This window comes from Acanthisitta chloris, unplaced genomic scaffold (genome assembly GCF_000695815.1).
Source record: "Acanthisitta chloris isolate BGI_N310 unplaced genomic scaffold, ASM69581v1 scaffold35953, whole genome shotgun sequence".
NCBI lineage: Eukaryota > Metazoa > Chordata > Aves > Passeriformes > Acanthisittidae > Acanthisitta > Acanthisitta chloris.
Window position 1 is genome coordinate 8,619 of NW_008667218.1, and position 18,012 is coordinate 26,630.

The 18,012-nt window shown below is 50.4% G+C and overlaps 2 protein-coding genes across 2 annotated transcripts in view; one reads left to right on the forward strand and one right to left on the reverse strand.

Annotated features, from left to right (window-relative positions):
• ZSWIM7 (zinc finger, SWIM-type containing 7) overlaps positions 1 to 1,654 on the forward strand; it is a 9,897-nt gene extending 8,243 nt beyond the window's left edge. The window contains exons 4-5 of the mRNA XM_009072417.1: positions 637 to 741; positions 1,353 to 1,654. Coding sequence (XP_009070665.1) covers positions 637 to 741; positions 1,353 to 1,469 — 222 coding nt within the window. The 3' untranslated portion in view covers positions 1,470 to 1,654. The remainder of the gene's footprint in view (positions 1 to 636; positions 742 to 1,352) is intronic.
• A 3,203-nt stretch (positions 1,655 to 4,857) lies between these two features.
• On the reverse strand, positions 4,858 to 17,584 carry ADORA2B (adenosine A2b receptor). The gene is made up of 2 exons (XM_009072418.1): positions 17,256 to 17,584; positions 4,858 to 5,521 (listed from the first exon to the last, which is right to left on the reverse strand). Exons 1-2 carry the CDS (start codon positions 17,582 to 17,584, stop codon positions 4,858 to 4,860), a joined length of 993 nt encoding a protein of 330 aa, XP_009070666.1.
• Positions 17,585 to 18,012: the final 428 nt, after the last annotated feature.

An 18,012-nucleotide genomic window follows, 5' to 3' on the forward strand; every position in this document is an offset into this window, starting at 1 on the left:
AGGAACAGCATGTGGGAAAAGGAGGCAGTGCTGTTCCCAAACCAGAGATGGAGCAGAAAGGCTTCTTCTCTAGAGACTTCAGCTTTGTTTATTCAGACAGAACTGGATTCCAATAGCTGCAGCTCGTTTTGGGAGCAGAACTGCAAGAGCCTTTGCAGCCTTCAGCCACTGGAGGTGGTTAGGAAAGGAAAGGTCTCACTGCTGCTCTCCTTCCATCCCACGGGGGATTCACAAAGGGGTTTTGTGTGACAAGAGAGTCTTTGCCATCTTCCCCTGTCCTGGGTGTGCCAGTACTGGGGCAGGGAGCTCACTGGGAGATCAGGGAGCAGTGCCACTGCCCTTTTCCTGGTCCCTTAGCAGCAAAGTCACTGGAGCTGAGGTCTGCTGCAAGCACAGGTGTAGGTGCAGGAGCACTCCCTCATCTTAGGGAGGAGCAGGTCTCTATCTGCTTGTAGAGACCATGGGAAACTCGAGGATCTTCAAGCCTAGATGGGTTACTGCAGAGTCTGGGGACACTTTTGTGCTGTGTGCTGTGAGTCAGTGCAGAGAGGACATCAGTCCAGCTCCAGGCTAAGAGTTAGAGATTAGAAGTGAATGCTGCCTCTGACTCCTGTCCCTTGACTGCCTTTGTTTCAGGTCCTTGGGAGCTCAGGCAAACTCTACACCTGCTACAGCTCCTGCCACTTCTGCACTTGTCCTGCTTTTGGGTTTTCTGTGTTGCAGAAGAGTGAGAGCCTTTTGGTAAGTTCTCTGCCTTAGCCTGGGACAGGGGGCAAGGAAGAAGGATGTGCTCTGCTCCTTGAACCTGAGCAGCCTGAAGGTTCCAAGGGAGCAAACACAAGTGTTGAGTTGGCCATGCAGGTTGTGCTTGACCCACTGTGAAATTGGCCTCTAAGAGTTGCAGTATTTGGAGGGAGCTAGGGCTGGGGATGGCTTTTGTTGTTAATTATGCATTAACTGTTCTGACTTTCATGAGATTTATAATCCCCAATCTCTTGGGACAAGAGCTCCTGCCACTAATGGGACAGCCAGATGGAGTCTGGCTGATGGAGTGGTGCAGTTCACCTGGTGCCAGTGAGGAAGGGCTCAGGGAATTGCTGTTCTGCAGTTGTGGGGAGCTGTCAGGAGCCAGTAACACTTTGCTGTGTGTCAAATTCCTGGATTACATTATCCTGATGGCAGAACTGGGGCAACTGGAGCACCACCTGTGCCAAGGCTTGGCCATGCCAGGAGGGAACCATATTCCTGGGAGGGGTGAGCACTTTATTAGACCCATTCTGGCCAGGATGGGGTTTTGTGGCTTCCAGACAGAGCATGACATTCCTGCATTGCTCCTGCTCTTAACTTTACAGTGTAAACACATCCTTGCTGTCTACCTCAGTCAGGCCATGGGAGCCTGCCAGGAACTGAGTGTCTCTGAGGAGCAGCTCACAAGCATCTTACTGGCTGAGGAAGAGGATGAAGGATGAAGGATTTGGATCACATGAAGATGTGCTTTCTGTGTCTTCTCCTGGACATGTCACTGGCATTTTTCAGATCTACAAGTCTGTCATTGTGGCTGGTAAGTTCCTTCCTGTGCTGCAACCAAGTGTGACATTAATGAGCAGCCTTACACTGATACGTTAATTAATAAATGTTAAGAAGCCTGTGTTGATTTCAGTTTTTTATTCAGGCTATTCTTGGGATTTCTGAAGGTGTTTGAACTGTAGTCCTGTGATGTGGGGATACAAACAGTCCAGCAGGTCCCTTAGTGGTCCACAAATTAAGGAGCTGCTGTGGCTCTTAGCAGATAAGTGCTCAGAGCAATTTCTGGTTCATCAAACCTGTACCAGGGCCTAGGGCAGGGACCCATCAGCACCTCGAGACTGATGACAGGTCTCTGTGTGCTCAGGATCTTTGGAAGTGTCACCCTGGTCACTGTGCTTTAAATCAACCCTTTTCAGACACATCAACCATCTCGTGCTGGGCAGGCAAGGCAGGGCTCTCCCCATCAGCACAGGGGGAAGGACACTGCTGCTTCCATGTCCACACAGCAGGCAGTGAGCTGGGAACCAGCTCTGACTCCTGCCCACACTCTGGGCTCCTCTGAGTGACCTCACATGATACACCGTGTGAACCAACACCGCAAGAAATAATGGGGCACAGGCTGAGCCAGGTTCTGTGGGTGGTAAATTAAGCATTCTGTATGTAAATAACAGTTCCTGCAAATACAAAACTGAGCAACACAAGGAAAAAACATCCATCTATGTACATCAGAGCAGTGAGGAGGGACAGATGAAGAGCTGCAGCTGCAGAGAGTTTCTCTGCCGTTTGGGCTTCACATTTTTATAGAAACTTTCAGAGCTTTATTTTTGAGGGGGGGCAAGGGAAGTGTCCTATTTTTATTTTGCCTTGAAATGTCTTTGGCTCAGATCCACAGAGGCACTTACTGTGCCTAATGACTATGGTGACCTGGGCCATAGTTAATGCCTAACAACACGAGGGCACAGTGATGCTAAGGACACACTGCATCCCTCTGCAGGAATTCTGGCTCATCAGAGGCATAGGAAGGAAGCAGTCATGGATGCTGAGCTGCAGTGCAAGCTGTCACAGACAAGTGTTCTGGGACCTTCTCTTTTGCTGTTACAGCACTGTGGGTTTCACTCTGTTCGTGCTGTCCAGAGTTTGGTTCATTTTCAGCCAGCAGAAGGGAGAGATTACATTCCTTGTTGTAGGGAGAAATGTGGCTTGCAACCACTTTGCAACACTGCCAGACCTGCAGGTGAAACCCTGCTGGTTTCCAGCTGTGATTAACAGAAGGAACACAGCCAAAGATAACACAGAAGGGAAGGAATGAACGGAGGAGAGAGTCAGACCCTGCCCAAATGGCAGGAGGTGGCTACATGTGTCAGCTGGACCATGACCAAGGCAGATGCAGCAAAGCTGAATGGAGCTGTTAAAGGAGAAGCACTTGGGAAAGTAAGTTTACCTATTCAGATTCTTCTTGGAAATGCCAGGACTGAGATACTGAGCTGCAGCTAAATTTGGACATTGCATAAACACACACAGACCCACTCAGGTTCACTCTCATGGCTGAGCTGATGGATGAAATCCATCACTCCCAGTAAACCATTCCCTGGGCATGGTGGGCCCGAAGTCATCCCTGCAGCTGCTGTATGTAGGTCATGCCACTTGGCAGAGCAGATGCTGCAGGAACAAGATCTCTTCAGATCAACTTTTCAACTGATTTTACATCATATTTGTCATTATATGTGCCAGAGAAATGAAACTCTTGAGGTCTTCTATTCCCCTGCTTTTAGTGTAACACAGTTAAAAAAAAAAGATAAAGTTGATTTCTATATGATTCAAGTACAATTTATCAGGGGACAAACTGCTCCAGGCACCACAGTTTGTCCTCTGGACCTGTTCTTCAGGAACTGGTGGTGTTTAAAATTCCTTTCCTGCAACCTGGCTCTAGAATTCCTGCTCACTCTCCCTCCCTGCATGATTTACAACTGAAACCCATATTTCATCCAAACCCTTGCACTCCAGCTTCTCCCTGGTCACGTGGTGATGCTGCTGGCACCAAGGAGGTGGTGGCTTCACAGGGAGATGGTCCCACTTGACCACACAGAGACCTTCAGGCAGGATCCCAGAGTGAGGAGCAGGTAGAGGCCAAGCTAGACAACCTGCAAGGTGAATCTCTTCCCCAAAGAGCTTGGCCAACAGCAGCTCACAAGCCATGGCTTCTCAAGCACATTAGTTCCCTTCCACTATCTCTTTGCTACTGATGCAGGTCAGCATTAGAAAAAAAAATAATATAAAAATTACTATTAGAGAAAAAAAAAAAGCATTCACAGCTTCTGGTGGTTACAGTCCTGCAGAGGAACCCCAACCAGAGCAAGCTTTAGGAGCCAGGTGAGCTGCAGCATCCACTCTCGCAGCTAAGACCTGCACTTCTGGAAGCACTGCAAGGCTGGCAAGTTTTGATTGGGGGCAAAAACCTAATTTTAGAGCTCATGTCACCAGGGCAGTGTGGCACTGACCTCAGTGGCTCTGGGTCAGACTAGCTGAGCCCATTAGGCACTTTTGCCTTCTGCATTTTGACATCTAGAAACAGATCTGAAAGCAAACTGAAGCATTGGGCTGCACAGTCCTGTAGACCAAAGTGATTTAAAGGCAATAAAGCCACTGTTTTAAAACCTCACTCAACTCTTTTCCCAACTCTCTCTTTGCAGCAAGTAGAGCTTCCATACTGGGGCCAAAAATAGCTGACCAGTTCTGCTCTGGTTTTCCCATCCACATGGTCACTCCCCTCAGAGCCTGGAACACAGATTCAGTTTCACATCAGCAACTGGGCTAAGTAAGACTTTTTCCCATCAGAGAATACTAACTGCATCAAACAATTGATGGAATAATTAGGGTATTACCAAAGTGCTGTCAAGTATGGACTTAGAGAACAACTCAAAACAAAAAAAAAAAAACCAGACACAAAATTATTACACCTAAATAAATCAAAATATTAAAAAAATCATAATAATTAAAACAGAGATCCTATGACTTGACATGAGCAGCACAATTGGGGAAACACCCCCAGCAGGTGAGTCCCCATTCAATGTCCAACCTGGAAAGGAAGCACAACATGATGAACAGCACTCCCAGCCCCTGTGGGTTTCCAGTGGAGGGTGAGCTGCACTCAGTGTCCCCAGGCAGGTTATTCCTCTATGAGGCACTATGTTAATTACAAAAATCAAACCAACAGAGCTGCAGAACTGCATAGTGGTCATCTCTGAGCTCTCCTCCTGGAGCTGTTCACATAGGCACAGGGAAAAGGGAGTGCTGGGAGGGCTGGAAATCCAAGGAGAAGGACATGCAGGGTCATATGGTCACTGAGGCCACTGTGGAGTTAAGGTTGGTGACAGTCAGGTGGTGGTTGTTGTCAGTGGTGCACTTGGGCAAGTCATCTGTCTTGCAGAGGATCTTGGAAATGATCTTGCGGAAGGTGTAGCGGAAGTCTCTGATCCTGTAGGCATAGATGATGGGATTGATGACAGAGTTGGCATGGGAGAGGATGATGGCCATATACATCACCCACTCAGGCTTGGATTTGGACAACTCCTCGTGGAACTGAGTGATGCAGTTCAAGATATGCAGGGGCAGCCAGCAGAAGGCAAAAAGGCCTACAATGATGGCCAAAGACTTGGCTGCATGGACCTCCTTCTGCAGTGTGGTCCTGGAGTTGCCCATCAGTTCCATCTGATGCAGCTGTTTGCAGGCCACCATGAATATCTTGATGTAGATTCCCAGCATGATGACAAGGGGAAGCAGCACACAGCCGAAGAAGTTGAAGTACACCATGTAGCTCATCGTCACCACGTTCTCGAAGAGGCACGAGATGAAGCAGCCAGTCTCGTTGGTGGTGTTGGTACAAGTCTGCTCTTTGTGCCAGCCCATAAGGGGAGTCAGTCCAATGCCAAAGGACAGGAGCCACAGCACAGCGATGAGCCCCCTCGCCCGCTTGCCAGTCACCAGGCTGTTATACCTGCAGCACCCAGGGCAAAACCAAGAGAGAGACACTAGAGAAATGAGCACTGGTGACTTCCCTGTAGTGAAAGTCATTAGCATTTTGGCTAATGAGATAAAAGCCCCACCCACACCTCTGTGATCACCGGAGGGGTAAAAAACTCTCACCTGTGCTCTGCACCTACGCAAGGTGATTTGGGGCTGTGAATCACTTACTATTCCTGAGAGGTGCCAGGCACTGCCCCAGCCCACAAACAGCCTTCAAGAGGAGGGAAAGGATTTGGAGGCTTAAAAAAGGCTTTGTCCTTGCATGAGCCTAAACCACCAACTGCAAGGAGGGCAAGAACAGGGCAAGGCTCACTCTGGAGCCACTGATGTGCTCTCTTGCTCTAAGGAACCATTACCAGGCTGGTCAGGACATGCTGCTGGGCTACACCAACTTCTGGGCTGACCTACTCCAGCTGAGGCCATGCTGGCTCTGAGTTCCACACTGCAATTCCATGTGTGATACCAAGGAGCTCTGCTGTGGCCCAGAAACAAGTCGCTGCTGAGGGGTGCAGAGTCCTGTGCTGCCCCACACCTCTCCTAACCCCACAGATTGGGTGTTTCATGGCCCCTCCAGCCCCCAGATACTCAGAGACACGAGTGGAGCTGGAACCAAAAGCAGAAAGCTGGATTGAGTGCAACCAGAGCAGATGCCAATTTCAAAGCATCAGTTGGATCACTCTTTAGAGATAGGAAGAACCAACAACTGGCAGAAAGACACCATGGGAAAGCCATTCCTGTCCTCTCCATGGCCAGTTAGCGTCTGCTGGCTGACACACATCCCCTCCTTCCCACACCCTTCTTTGAGTGCTTGTTTACTCTGGCTTGGCTGCCCTGCTCCTCCTCTCCTAAGAACGTTTGTTCTGATCTTCTTCCGGCCCGTGAGGCAGGGGAGGGTTTTATTCCCACAGAACCACAGCTGTGCCTGTGAATCACAGCCCCGGTCGCCTCCGTGCGAGCTCTCCATCCCACTCCTCCTGCAAGCTACAAACACAGGAGGGTGAAGTGGAGGAGCTGCCAGCATGAGAAGCCAACTGAGAGGCAAAGAGGAGCTGGGGGAACCCTCAGCTCCTTCTTCAGGCTCTCCTGAATTGTGAACACACTCCAAGGTAGATGTGTGAAGGGCAGGTCCAGCTACTGAGAGGGTTCCTTCTACACTTTTCCCTCATTACCACTAAGTTTCACTCCTTCACAAGATGAGAAGTTATCAGATTGGACATCAGTGAGGCCAAGCCTGTTGCTTTCAAAACACTGTGTTAAGTTTTCAGGAGCTGGAACTGGTCTGGGGTAGTGGGGCCTGAAAACATTAAGATTGGATTTGGAGCAAGTTCCCAGAAATCCAATCTCTTGGCAAGATCTGAGTCTTGAGCTACAATATTGGCCAAGCTCAGTCAGAGCTGTAGAAGCACCAGGAACTGCTGTTGACCTGCAGCTCTGCATGTGGAAAGGGGAAACTGCAGCTCTTTGGGTTTATGCTCTCTATGTTCAGTTGATCACTTCAGTTGCTCTTCTGCTCCAACTCAAAAACTATCCTAGCGAGACTGGAAAATGCAAAAGGGACCATTGGTCAGAAACAGAAGCTGAAGGGACCACGGTGTGTGTGCGCTCAGGAACAGAAGGAGAAGTGGCTGCAGCTCAGTTTGCCATGCTGAGGTTGGTGTCCACCACACCATGGAGAGAAGCATAATAACAAACCATAAAGAAGTGCATGACTGTCACCAGGTATGAAGAGCCTTATTAGCCACACAACAGAGCAAACCTGTCATAAAGCATTGTCAGCAACAACAGGCAGGGACTGAGAGAGCTGAGCTTGGACTCAGCTCTTCCCTGAGCACTCTAAAGCATGGTCAGACAGTGAGGAACCGACAGATTTTCACACCTCTGAATGCTCCAGCAAACCCTTCCTTCATTCTCTTCCAGGCTTAACATTATTAGGCAAAGAAACTATTAAAGTAAATTTGCTCACCTAAGTCTACTCAACTAATGTATAACAAATATTGAATCACCTCTGTGTTTCTGCCCAGAGGCATCAAACCTTGTTTTAATGTAAATAACAGCTGAATATCTAAAAATTATTTATTGACATGAAATAACCTGACACTGCATTAGTTCCTCTAGCACCACCAGGAAAAGACTCTGTACTGGTGTAATCACCATCAAGGTGTTAATTACCTCAGCTCCCACCCATGCCCCTGCAGTGGAGATGCTGCAGGAGCCCCAGTGCCATCCCAGTGCCATGGGCTGAGTCAGGTGTCTGTTCTTCTGATGGACAGAGCTGTACATTGGCCACCAGAGTCACAGCTCAGGCTGCAGTGGGTCAAGTACTTAAAGAGAGTTCAGCTGCTTTTACAGTATAGCTCTGACCCCACGGTCTTACCATGGGCAGTGGTGACTGTCCCTGCTGTGCCCTCATCAAAATGGGTCAGGGGCAGAGGCTTCAGGCTCCACACATCCCTGCCCAACCACCAGGCCATGGAGTGCCAACCACGCTGCCACTGAGGCTGGAGGAGTTGTCCTTCACTCAGCAGACACCACTGTCCCCTCTGTTAAACAACCCACAGCTCTTCTGGCAGAGCATCGTGGCATCCACCAAAACAACAGAGCTGTTTCTTAGGAAGGCTCACCATGTTCTCCAGACACTGTGCCTCTGGTTGGTAGGATGGTTGGGGTTGGGGTTTTTTTCCCCAACAGGTCTCACTACATTTCCATTGCTATTTATTGGGGCTGGGAACCAGCCAAGACACCCAGGCAGGCATTGCTGAGCGTAGCTGGCATAGAGCAGGACTCACTGCCAGCCTGCAGCCAGCTCCAGTTTGGCTCTAGAAAGGCAGGAACTGAGTCATGTCCTGCACGTACCTGGCATCTGCCCACCAGCCCCTGCAGTCCCCCGGGGAGGTCACCCAAGCAGAGGCTCTGCTGCCCCTGAGTTCCGTCAAGTGAGGAATGCAGAGCGACAGCCAAGGTGGAATTCAGCATTTGGGGTGATGGATTTGGGGCAGAAAACAGCAACAGCCTAGAGCAAACAGTCTGGAAGGAGCTGTTATTCCCACATTATCTCCGAGAGAAGGAATGGGAGAGAATCCTGCATGGATTCAACCAACCCAGGAGGATGAACGGATCAAAATTTGGTTCACACAGTTGCTCTGTCTATCCATGTCCCTGTGCCCCAACCAGAGCAGAACCTGCTGTGCTGCCCAAGGATTTTGGGCTAGTTCTCCCACTGCCAAGCCCCAGTACAGGATCAGCCTCTGCTGAGCAATTTCAGTGCTTAAACTCCAAACTCACAGGTGACTTGTGCTGAGGCTACATCAATGAAATTGGTGGCGAGACACAGATGTGCTGCAGCCAGTGTGGATCCTCCCTGCACTCCCAGTGCTCTGAGGGTGCAGAGGGAGCCCTGAAACCAGCACTCCCTGCTCCCTCCCCACTCTGCCCCTGCCCAGGCTGCCGGATGCAGCGAGTTGAGCAGATGGAGTTTGCAGAACTCAGACCACGCAGGTGCTCTGATACAAACACCCAGGGACAATTTATGTATTTCTATTTTAAGTGTGAAGGGAAATGCACAGACACCTCCATTCACAAGGGGAGAGAGCAGCTTGGCTGCCAAGCATTGTATCCTTGTCACCTCCTCCCAGCTGTACTTTGCATCTTGCTCTGTCTTTGAGCTGTAACAGCATGAAACAAGCACCATTGCTGCTCTTTCCTTTGCTCCATGCACAGCCATGGAATGGACTGAAATATCCTGGCAGGACATTTTAAATGAATCATAAATTGCACCTTAGAGAGAAGAGGGGGAAATAAAAAAAAAAAAGGAATAAAAAGAAAAAGCTGTGCTTTTTAACCAGGAAGGAGTTGGCGGCGAGAGGGAGAAATCTGATTAGCGGTTCCGATATCAGCCAAGGAAGCAGGACATCTGTGTCTGTCCATGGCCCAGCCCAGACAAATCACTTCCTCCCACATCTGTCCCTATTGTGCACAGGGACAGCAGCAGCATTCCCTGCTCACACTCCCAGCCTTCCTCTGAGTGGATGACTGTCATTGCCAGCACCAGGCTCAGGTGGGCACACTGGGGCTGTGGAGGGGCAGGAGCAAACAGACAACCCCACTGGGCTTCACACTCAGCCCTGGGGATGCCTCTTGGCATGAGCATATGGAGAGGGAGCATTCCCTCCCTCCCTGTGTGTCCTGTAGAGGCCACAGCCACGCCAGGTCCTGCAGCCTGCAAGGTTTGGCTATCAAACACCTGCAGGCCTAAAGTCCTCTCAGCAAGATACCCATCCCTATGTGCTTATCCCTCCTGTGAACCCCTCCTAGCCCTGGGGGGGGCAGAGCAGCTAGGAGAAGAGGCTGCCCTGGGTTCATCCCCACTGACCTCTCCATGCAGCCTGAGCCCCTTGGGCAGGGAAATGACCAGAGGGTGTCAAGTTTGCAGGACCAGGAATGTAGGAAGGAGGAACACAGGAGAGCACAGTTTGGGGGCAAAGCACACTGCAAACAGCAGCAATCTGGAGGATTAAGAGTCATAGAATCATAGGATCAACCTGGTTGGAAGAGAACTCCAAGATCATCAATCCAACCCTACCATCATTACTAGACCATGGCACTAAGTGCCACATCCAGTCTCAGCTTGAAAACCTCCAGGGATGGGGAATCCACCACCTCCCTGGGCAGCAGATTCCAATGCCTGAGCACTCTGTCTGGAAAAAATCTCTTCCTAATATCCAACCTAACCCTCCCCTGGCAGAGCTTGAGTCTGTGCCCTCTTGTCCTCCTGCTAGACGCCTGCAAGAAGAGACCAACCCCCACCTAAGAATTCTATGATTAAGAAGGGAAATGCTGTTTAGGCTGCTGTGAGGTGGGAGGGAGCTCCCAGCCCTGCTCTGGTTGAAGATCACAGCACAGTGGCTGTGTCAGTGCCTGTCCCACGCACTTTCACAGCAGCACGGCAGGAATTTGTGTGTGCTACCTGGTTCCTGTGTGCAGCAGCTGTTCCCAGCCAGCCCTCAGCCCGACGGGGTGAGAAAAGGTGACTGAAAACTGAACTGGGGTGCTGGAGGTGTGAGCGGGTGCAGGGCAGGCTGTGGGTTTGCTGCCCTGATGGGTAACCCCAACTCCCGTGACAGCAGCTGGTGCTGGGGGAGCTGCCAGAGGCTCACAGAGCCCCAGAGCACAGGAAGGAAATGAGCTCAGCCCCCCACACATTCCAGCAACCCCCAAAACATCAGCAGCCACCTCAGAGCACCCACGTGCAGGCAGAAGAGTGTGAGACCAGTGTGATGCTGCTGTGGGACCAGTGTGATGCAAACCCTCCCTGTTCCATGAGGTGTTTCTAAGCCCAAGAACACAAACCCCCTTGTTCTCCCTGTTTGAGACCTGAGCTCTTCCTCAGCACCACCCTCCTCCTGGGCTCTGCAGCCCAGTGTTATCTTCCTCGTGGGGCCTGGGGCTGAGAATTTTTGTCATTCCAAACCTCCCAGAGCGCCCAGACCTCAGCCGAGCAGCACCAGGTGGCTGAGCTAAAAGCAGCTGGGAGAGGTGAGATAGGGAGGAGGATTCAGAACCAGCTGTTTGGATGTATGGAGCAGTGCTGACCCTCCCCTGCTCACTCAGATAACAGAGAAGGGTGGGGAGATGGCAGATCTCTGCTGGATCACTCTGTAATGCAAGGGGTGCCAAACCCCTGCCCAAATCCTCCAAACTGCTGCCTTTCCATCCACCAGCCCCAACAAGGTTCTACTCATCTTGCCTTGCTGCACAGCTCTGACCAACCCTCCCAGGGGCTGGTGTAGCTGGTGTGGTCAGCACTGAGCCCAACACCACTCAGCCACCTCATGCCTCGTCTCCAGCAGCTCCAGAGCTCATCCCATCTTCACCTCCCTGCCAGGTTTGACAGAGCCTCCTGCCCTCTGTGCCAGCTGTGCCACCACAGCAGGATGGGCCCATCTCTGGGGTCTGACAGGTCTCTTCACTGGGGAGGGAGGATGAAGCCAACAGGCATCACTGCACCACCACGCTGCCAGGAGCCTGGTGCTGGGATTTGGGAGGGAGGATAGGAACTGCAGGGTGCTGATTAACAGGGCATCATGCAGAGGGTGCAGGCAGAGCCACAGTGACACTAATCCTCCTGCACAGCTGCTCCTGCAGGGATTGTGCTCTGTCCCTCTCCCCAGCTGGTCCAGCAGCTCTGGTTGTGATGCTGTGACATGCTGGTGCCCACATGGCACCAAAGGGTGTGAGAGCAGGGACACCCATGGACACACACCCACAGATGGACTGGCAGGTTATTTGTGGCTTGTGCCCAGACCTGATGTCATCCATTGGATTAGGGGATAATCCCTTCTTTGGCATATAAAAATTCCCTGAGCCTGTTGTCTTGGACTTCACAAAGCTGCGAGAGCCGATGGGGTGGGGAGAGATCTGACACATCTGTAGGCACATCTGGAGTCACCAATTCCTGGCATCTTGTGGATCAAATATAGTCCCCAGCACCCCCCACATAGTCACTGCCTGGTGTAGCCAAGGGCCAGGGCAGAACACTCCTGAAAGATTCAGTTTTGTGGTCTGTGCTCATAGCTCTGACAAACAGCAAATTCAAAAAAAAAACCCCAAAAAGCAGCTCAATAATTAACAAAGCCAAAAAACTTGTAACTGCAACATAAACCAGTTTCTTTCAAAACATTTTGGTTTCATCTGTTTTTTTTGCAGAGAGGTCAAAAGATCTTCCAGAGTAAAATTCTGCCAGATTTCAAATGCTGCTTTTTTTTTTTTTTTAAATCTAAAAATGAACCTGTATTTTTATAGACTGAGCTGGCCAAAATGGAAAAAAAAATGTCCTAAATCTAGAGATCTGTGTCCTGGCTCAGCCTGGAGAGTGGTGCCCTCGGCCAAGAGCCCAGAACTGAGGCTTTGGCTGCCAATCCCCAGCATCCCTACTGCCCCAGGAGCTGTGGTAGGGCAGAGGTCTCAAAGACAATTCCTTTTCCTGTCAGGATTTTTTGGTGGGTTTTTTTTTTTTTTTTTTTAGCAGGGAAGTGACCTCTGAGGTGCGGGAAAAATATAAAACTCTGGGATGTCCATTTTAAGGAAACCAGGCTGCTCACACCTATGTGATTACCCCTCTCCTCTTTACAGCCATGAGGGCACATGTGATCATTCCTGATGATCTTATTGTGCTGCAGCTGAAGGCTGGAGAGAGCAGCAGCTCTGGGAGATCCACATTCCACCTGAATCCAGCTCAGCTGACACAAACTTCCCTAAAGATGTGACAGCTCCAGTGCTCAAGCAAAGACACCAACCCTCCTGGCTTTGCCAGGTTTGTGGCACTTTAAGGTTAGACATGACTGATAACCTTGGCCAAAGCTTGGGGATGGATGGGGAGGCAGAGCATCCCCTGCTCTGGAATCAGGAGAATCAGGCACAGTGTGTGTGAGCCACACATGACACACTCCTGGAGTTCAGTTGAAGGACAGGGTGAGGATGAAAGGAAATGAGGCAAGGGCAGAAGAAGGAAGAGCAGCTCCAGCTCTGTGTGTTGTGGTGGCACACAGAAAGTGGCAGGTGAAGACCAGTGGCTCCAGCTCCCTCACCTGCCATAAAGACCCTCTGGTTTGCTCTGCTGAGGAACAAACTGGGAGCTGAAAGGGATCTGGGAACAATTCTTTGAGCCTCAGCATCAGCCAACCCACATCTAGAAAGGGTGAGAAAAGAGCAGCAATCCAAATTTAATTTGTCCCCATGAGGAGAGCAGAAAGGAACTGGAGTGTTGCCTTCAGCTGGAGCAGGGGCAGCCCAGGGCAGCACCATTAACAGATCCTGATCCCATCAACAGATTGTGATCCACACATGGATGCAGAGTGGTGGGGAGGCTCAGAGAGGTGCAGAAAGGAAGAGGACATGGCCATGGATACCCTGTTCCAGTTCATGGCAAAACTCCCCTGGAACATCAGTCCTGCACTTCTGCTAGGGATAAAGTGGAAGACGGGAAAGAACTAAATCCAGGGAGAAAGGACAAGCACCAGAGCAGCTCAAATCTCAGGGGGCTGGGGATAATTTTCCCTGCACAGGTCCCAGCTGGGATGTTTGCCAGGAGAGCAGCAGCAGCACCACATTCACTGTCCTACAGGACAAGGGCACACACAGTGTGATGTTGTTCAGCATTTTGCTCTCCTTTTGCTCCCTAAATTACAGATACTCTTCTCCCTCCCTAATTCCTGACACATTTGTTCCAGGCATCCATCCGTACCTACAATGACTAGCCATGCCAAAGGATTTTTGTTCATGCAAAGAAAAGGAAACTGTTTTATTCCACCTACAAATCTTCTTTGGCTCACAGCTATGGGACCGGGGGGTGAAATCCAGCGCCGGAGGAAGCCAGAGAGCAAAATCCTCACACTGCTCCTGTGCCAAGCTCTCTGCAGGATGGATTTGCTGCTGCTGAGAGATGCTCTATTCCCTGGCTTGGATATCCCACTTGGAGGAAGTGCTGTGGGGGAGTGAGCTTCCCAGAGGGGGGGGGGATGTTGGCAGAGGAGAGCAGGGATGGTGCTGTGCTCCTGGGTGGCACAGGGATGGGCACACACTGGTTGGAGGCACTGGGCTCCAGGAGGGTCCAGGCAAGGTCAGAGCATGTCCAAGGACAAGGAGCTCCATCCTGGTGTGATGGCCAGGGGAGAAGGGACCTGGGGAAGGGCTCGGAGCTGCAGCTGGATGGAGTGGGCAGAGTGGATTGGGGCTTCTCCACAAACAGTAAATTCATCAAAAACAAACAAGCAAAATACAAGTTTCAAGGGACAGAAAGAATTTGTGGCTTCAGGTCAAATTCAGCAAATATTTTTAGCCAGAAGAGGGAGGGTTTTAAACCACCATTTTTAAAGAAGATTTTTGTTCTGCAATTGTCTAGATGAGAAGTTGTCAGTTCCATCCCTGCAAGGACATCTCTATTTCACAGAGCAGCACAGTCACATAGGAAGGGTTAAGCAACTCAACCAAAAATCTGCCAGATTGGTCAGGATCACTTTGTTTCACTGAAATCCCCAACCATCACTGCTTCACTTTGACTGAAACATTTCTCCTCTTCCCCATGGGATGTTTTGGTTCAGCCACAGAACTGAAAAACCCATTATTAGGCTGGTTGTGATGTGAAGTTGTGCTGTGCACCCCAACCCACAGCCTGCCCAGCCCCTCAGCAGCCTCGAACAGCTCAGCAAGATTTTAAACAGCATGGCACAGCCAGTCCTTAATGTCCCTGCTGAGCTTTCCACAGGGAGCTGGTGGAGCTCTGGATGTGACAGGGACACTTATCTGCTCTGCAGCAACCACGTTATTGATTGTAATTGCTGGCTAGGGCTGGGCACAGAGCATTTTCTTAAACACTTAATCCTTCATGGCCTGGTATCAGCCTCTGCTTTGGCCCCCAGAATGTGTGTTTTAATGAGAAAAACTTTTCCTATGGTCTCCATTCCTACAAGTTGATGACCAGATTTTTCTTCCCACAGCACAAATCTCCTTCCACAAATGGCACGTGCATCCACCTAGAGCAGGAAAAGTTCCTCCCCACTCACTGCCAGCAGCACTCTGGAGCATCTCAGGAATAATGATGAGACAGCTCCAACCAAGCTGCAGTTGGAAAAACCTAGGGCAGTAGTTCTAGAACCTCCTCTACCCTATTTTGATCTTGGCTGTACAAACAAAACCAGCTTTTCAGTACTAGTCCTTAAATTTCCTGTCACCAAAGCAGTGGCCTGTCCATCCCTCTGTGCTCCTCACTTTGAAAGGAGTTTTACTTACTGATCCCCTCTGACAGCAATGAAATGAGTCTCAATGCCAAGACTGAGTTTAATCCAAACTTCACACTTCAGACAGCCTAGGATGGGACTCCTTGGCCTCTGTGTCCAGCTAGAAAGCATTTATGGGAATAAAGACGTTTGTGCAAATGGAATAAAAGGTTTGGCATAAGATGGGGGTGAGACAGTGATGCTGGGAAAGGATCCCAAAGCAAGGCAAAACTGCCCTGGGATGAACTGCCCTGGGATGAACTGCCCTCATGGAGAGTTGAGCAAACCTGCTCAAGACTAGGATTGGGAAAAAAAGAAAGAAAGTGAAGGAAATACTTGCTGTTTTGTCAGTTGGCAAAACCACTTCCCTTCTGCAACACATGAACAGTCCCCTCAGAGCATTTCTGATCTGCTGCTTCCCCTCGGATCTCAGTGGAGCAGAAACCCCTCACAACACTGAGTTTCTGCAGCTGCAGAAAACACTTGTGGTCTAAAGGCAGAGTTACAGCCATACCTGACAACTTGTGGTACAAAAAGACTTACAGCCCTGCCTGACAGGTTGTGGCCAGTGGTGTGATTAAGCTGACCCTTCAAAAATATCAGACCTGCTTCTGTAGCTGCTGCTGTGCAGCTTTGGGAAAGCCCCAAATGAACGAATGGAAGAGGCAGCAAAGCATTATCCAGAACCAGCATGGGTCTGTAAGCCCAGCTGGGTGGCTGGGAAGGTCAGAGCCAGGGCCAGGGATGCTGGCAGCAACCTGCCCAGCTCTGCCTGCTCCCTGCTCTGCCTGCTCCCTGCTCTGCCTGCTCCCTGCTCTGCCCTGCTCCCTGCTCTGCCCTGCTCTGCCTTACTCCCTGCTCTGCCCTGCTCTACCTGCTCCCTGCTCTGCCCTGCTCCCTGCTCTGCCCCTGCTGCAGCTACATCCCCTGGAATTTCCACACGCCGTGTGCTGATGACACACACAGACACACATTTCCACTACTAGTTTTGATCATCTGCCCGATGACTAATTAACATTTGCCCAGTGTATTGCTCTCTGATGCAAGGTGCCAAAATGAAGAGGTTTTTTTTTAAGTCACTTCGGGTTGAATTCATTGCTCGTGCAAGGGAGATGCTTGAGATGAGCAGAATCCAGGAAAGCTGTGGCTTACAGAGTTCAGCTGAGGTCCCTACACCACATCTGACCTGCTTCCCCACAGCCTCTGCTCCTGAGCAGTCCCTGGAGCCTCCCTGGACTCTCCAGGGGGGATCCAGTGATGTCTTATTCTCAGAGAGGACAACTGAGAAATGAAGGACACAGAGTTCACACTCAGGTCATTTATAATGCAAAGCTTGGGTTTGCTGCACTTAAGCTTGAGGAAGTTGCTGCACCTCACTGGGGAGGTGCCTGTAAGTTATATTCCATACAGTTTTCCCTGTTATATTGCAGCATCTCATGAATCAGAAAGAAACTAACTCATGTCTTTGGTACTGCGCTTGGATGAAAGTCTAAACCGTAAAATTCTGAAATCTGACATCTGAATTCTTTCTTCTTTCACAGCAGGAAGTAGGAGAAAGAGTGACTGTTGCTGTATTTAATTACCTGGGAGATGCCCAGACATCACAATAACAGGGGCTGTATAAATACCTACATAGATTAGCTACAACCATCCCAAACACACCACTATATCACTGCATGCCTCCCCCAAGAAGCCACTGACCCTCCCAAGACAAAAATCCTCAAGAAACAGAGCTCACAGGTATAGTTTGAAGAAAGAGGTGGGATACTCCTGCAGCGAGTGCAAAAAACTCACTGATATTTTCATCATCACCTGTAAGCAGCAAAATTCTTAGGGCAACACTAAAGACTAGAAGTTCCTGTACATTAAGACCAGGAAAATCATAGCCTGGGATGTCAGGGAATGTGACTACCTGAGTTCAGTGCAGTCTCTTACCTGAGTGGGATCTTAATAGCCAGGTACCTGTCGATGGCCACGGCCAGCAAGCTGAAAATGGAGCTTTGGGTCAGCACCAGCACGAAGCAGGCGAAGAAGAGGCAGCTGTGAAAATCCACCCGGAATCCAATGCTGATGGTGATGGCAAAGGGGATAGCCAACAAACCCACAGCAATATCAGCCACTGCCAGAGACACCAGGAAATAATTGGTTGCGTTCTTCAAGGTACTGTTGATGGCCACAGCCCAACAAACCAGGACGTTCCCAGCGATGGACAAGACAGCAATGATCAGCTCCAGCACGATGTAGGTAGTTTTCATAGTGTCCATGGCGAGAAGAGCTCAGAGCAAGGAGCTGCTCATGGGAAGAAGGCACTTTCCACAGGTCCCAACAAATCACAGGTCAACCAAACACCCATCTCCAAGCTTGGGGGGCCAGAGGACCACAGCAAGCTTCGGCTCGTGGCCCCCCTACTGCTTTACCCATTCCCTTCATCCCCATCTAAAGCCCTGCAGGGCTTTTTTTACCATCCACACCCTTTTCTACCCACACTCTCCTTGGGATCATCCGGGATGGGATGGTCCTCGGAGGATGCTCCTCCCGGGGATGCTGCTCCTCTGCTCGCTCAGCGCAGAAAAGCTGCTGCCGCGGGCGCTCGGGCTATTTCTGCACATGGGACGAGCGGGGCGGGGAGTACAAGGAGCTGAGCTATTGGCCGGGATGTTGTAGGATAGGGACGGCGCCCTCACATCGTCTG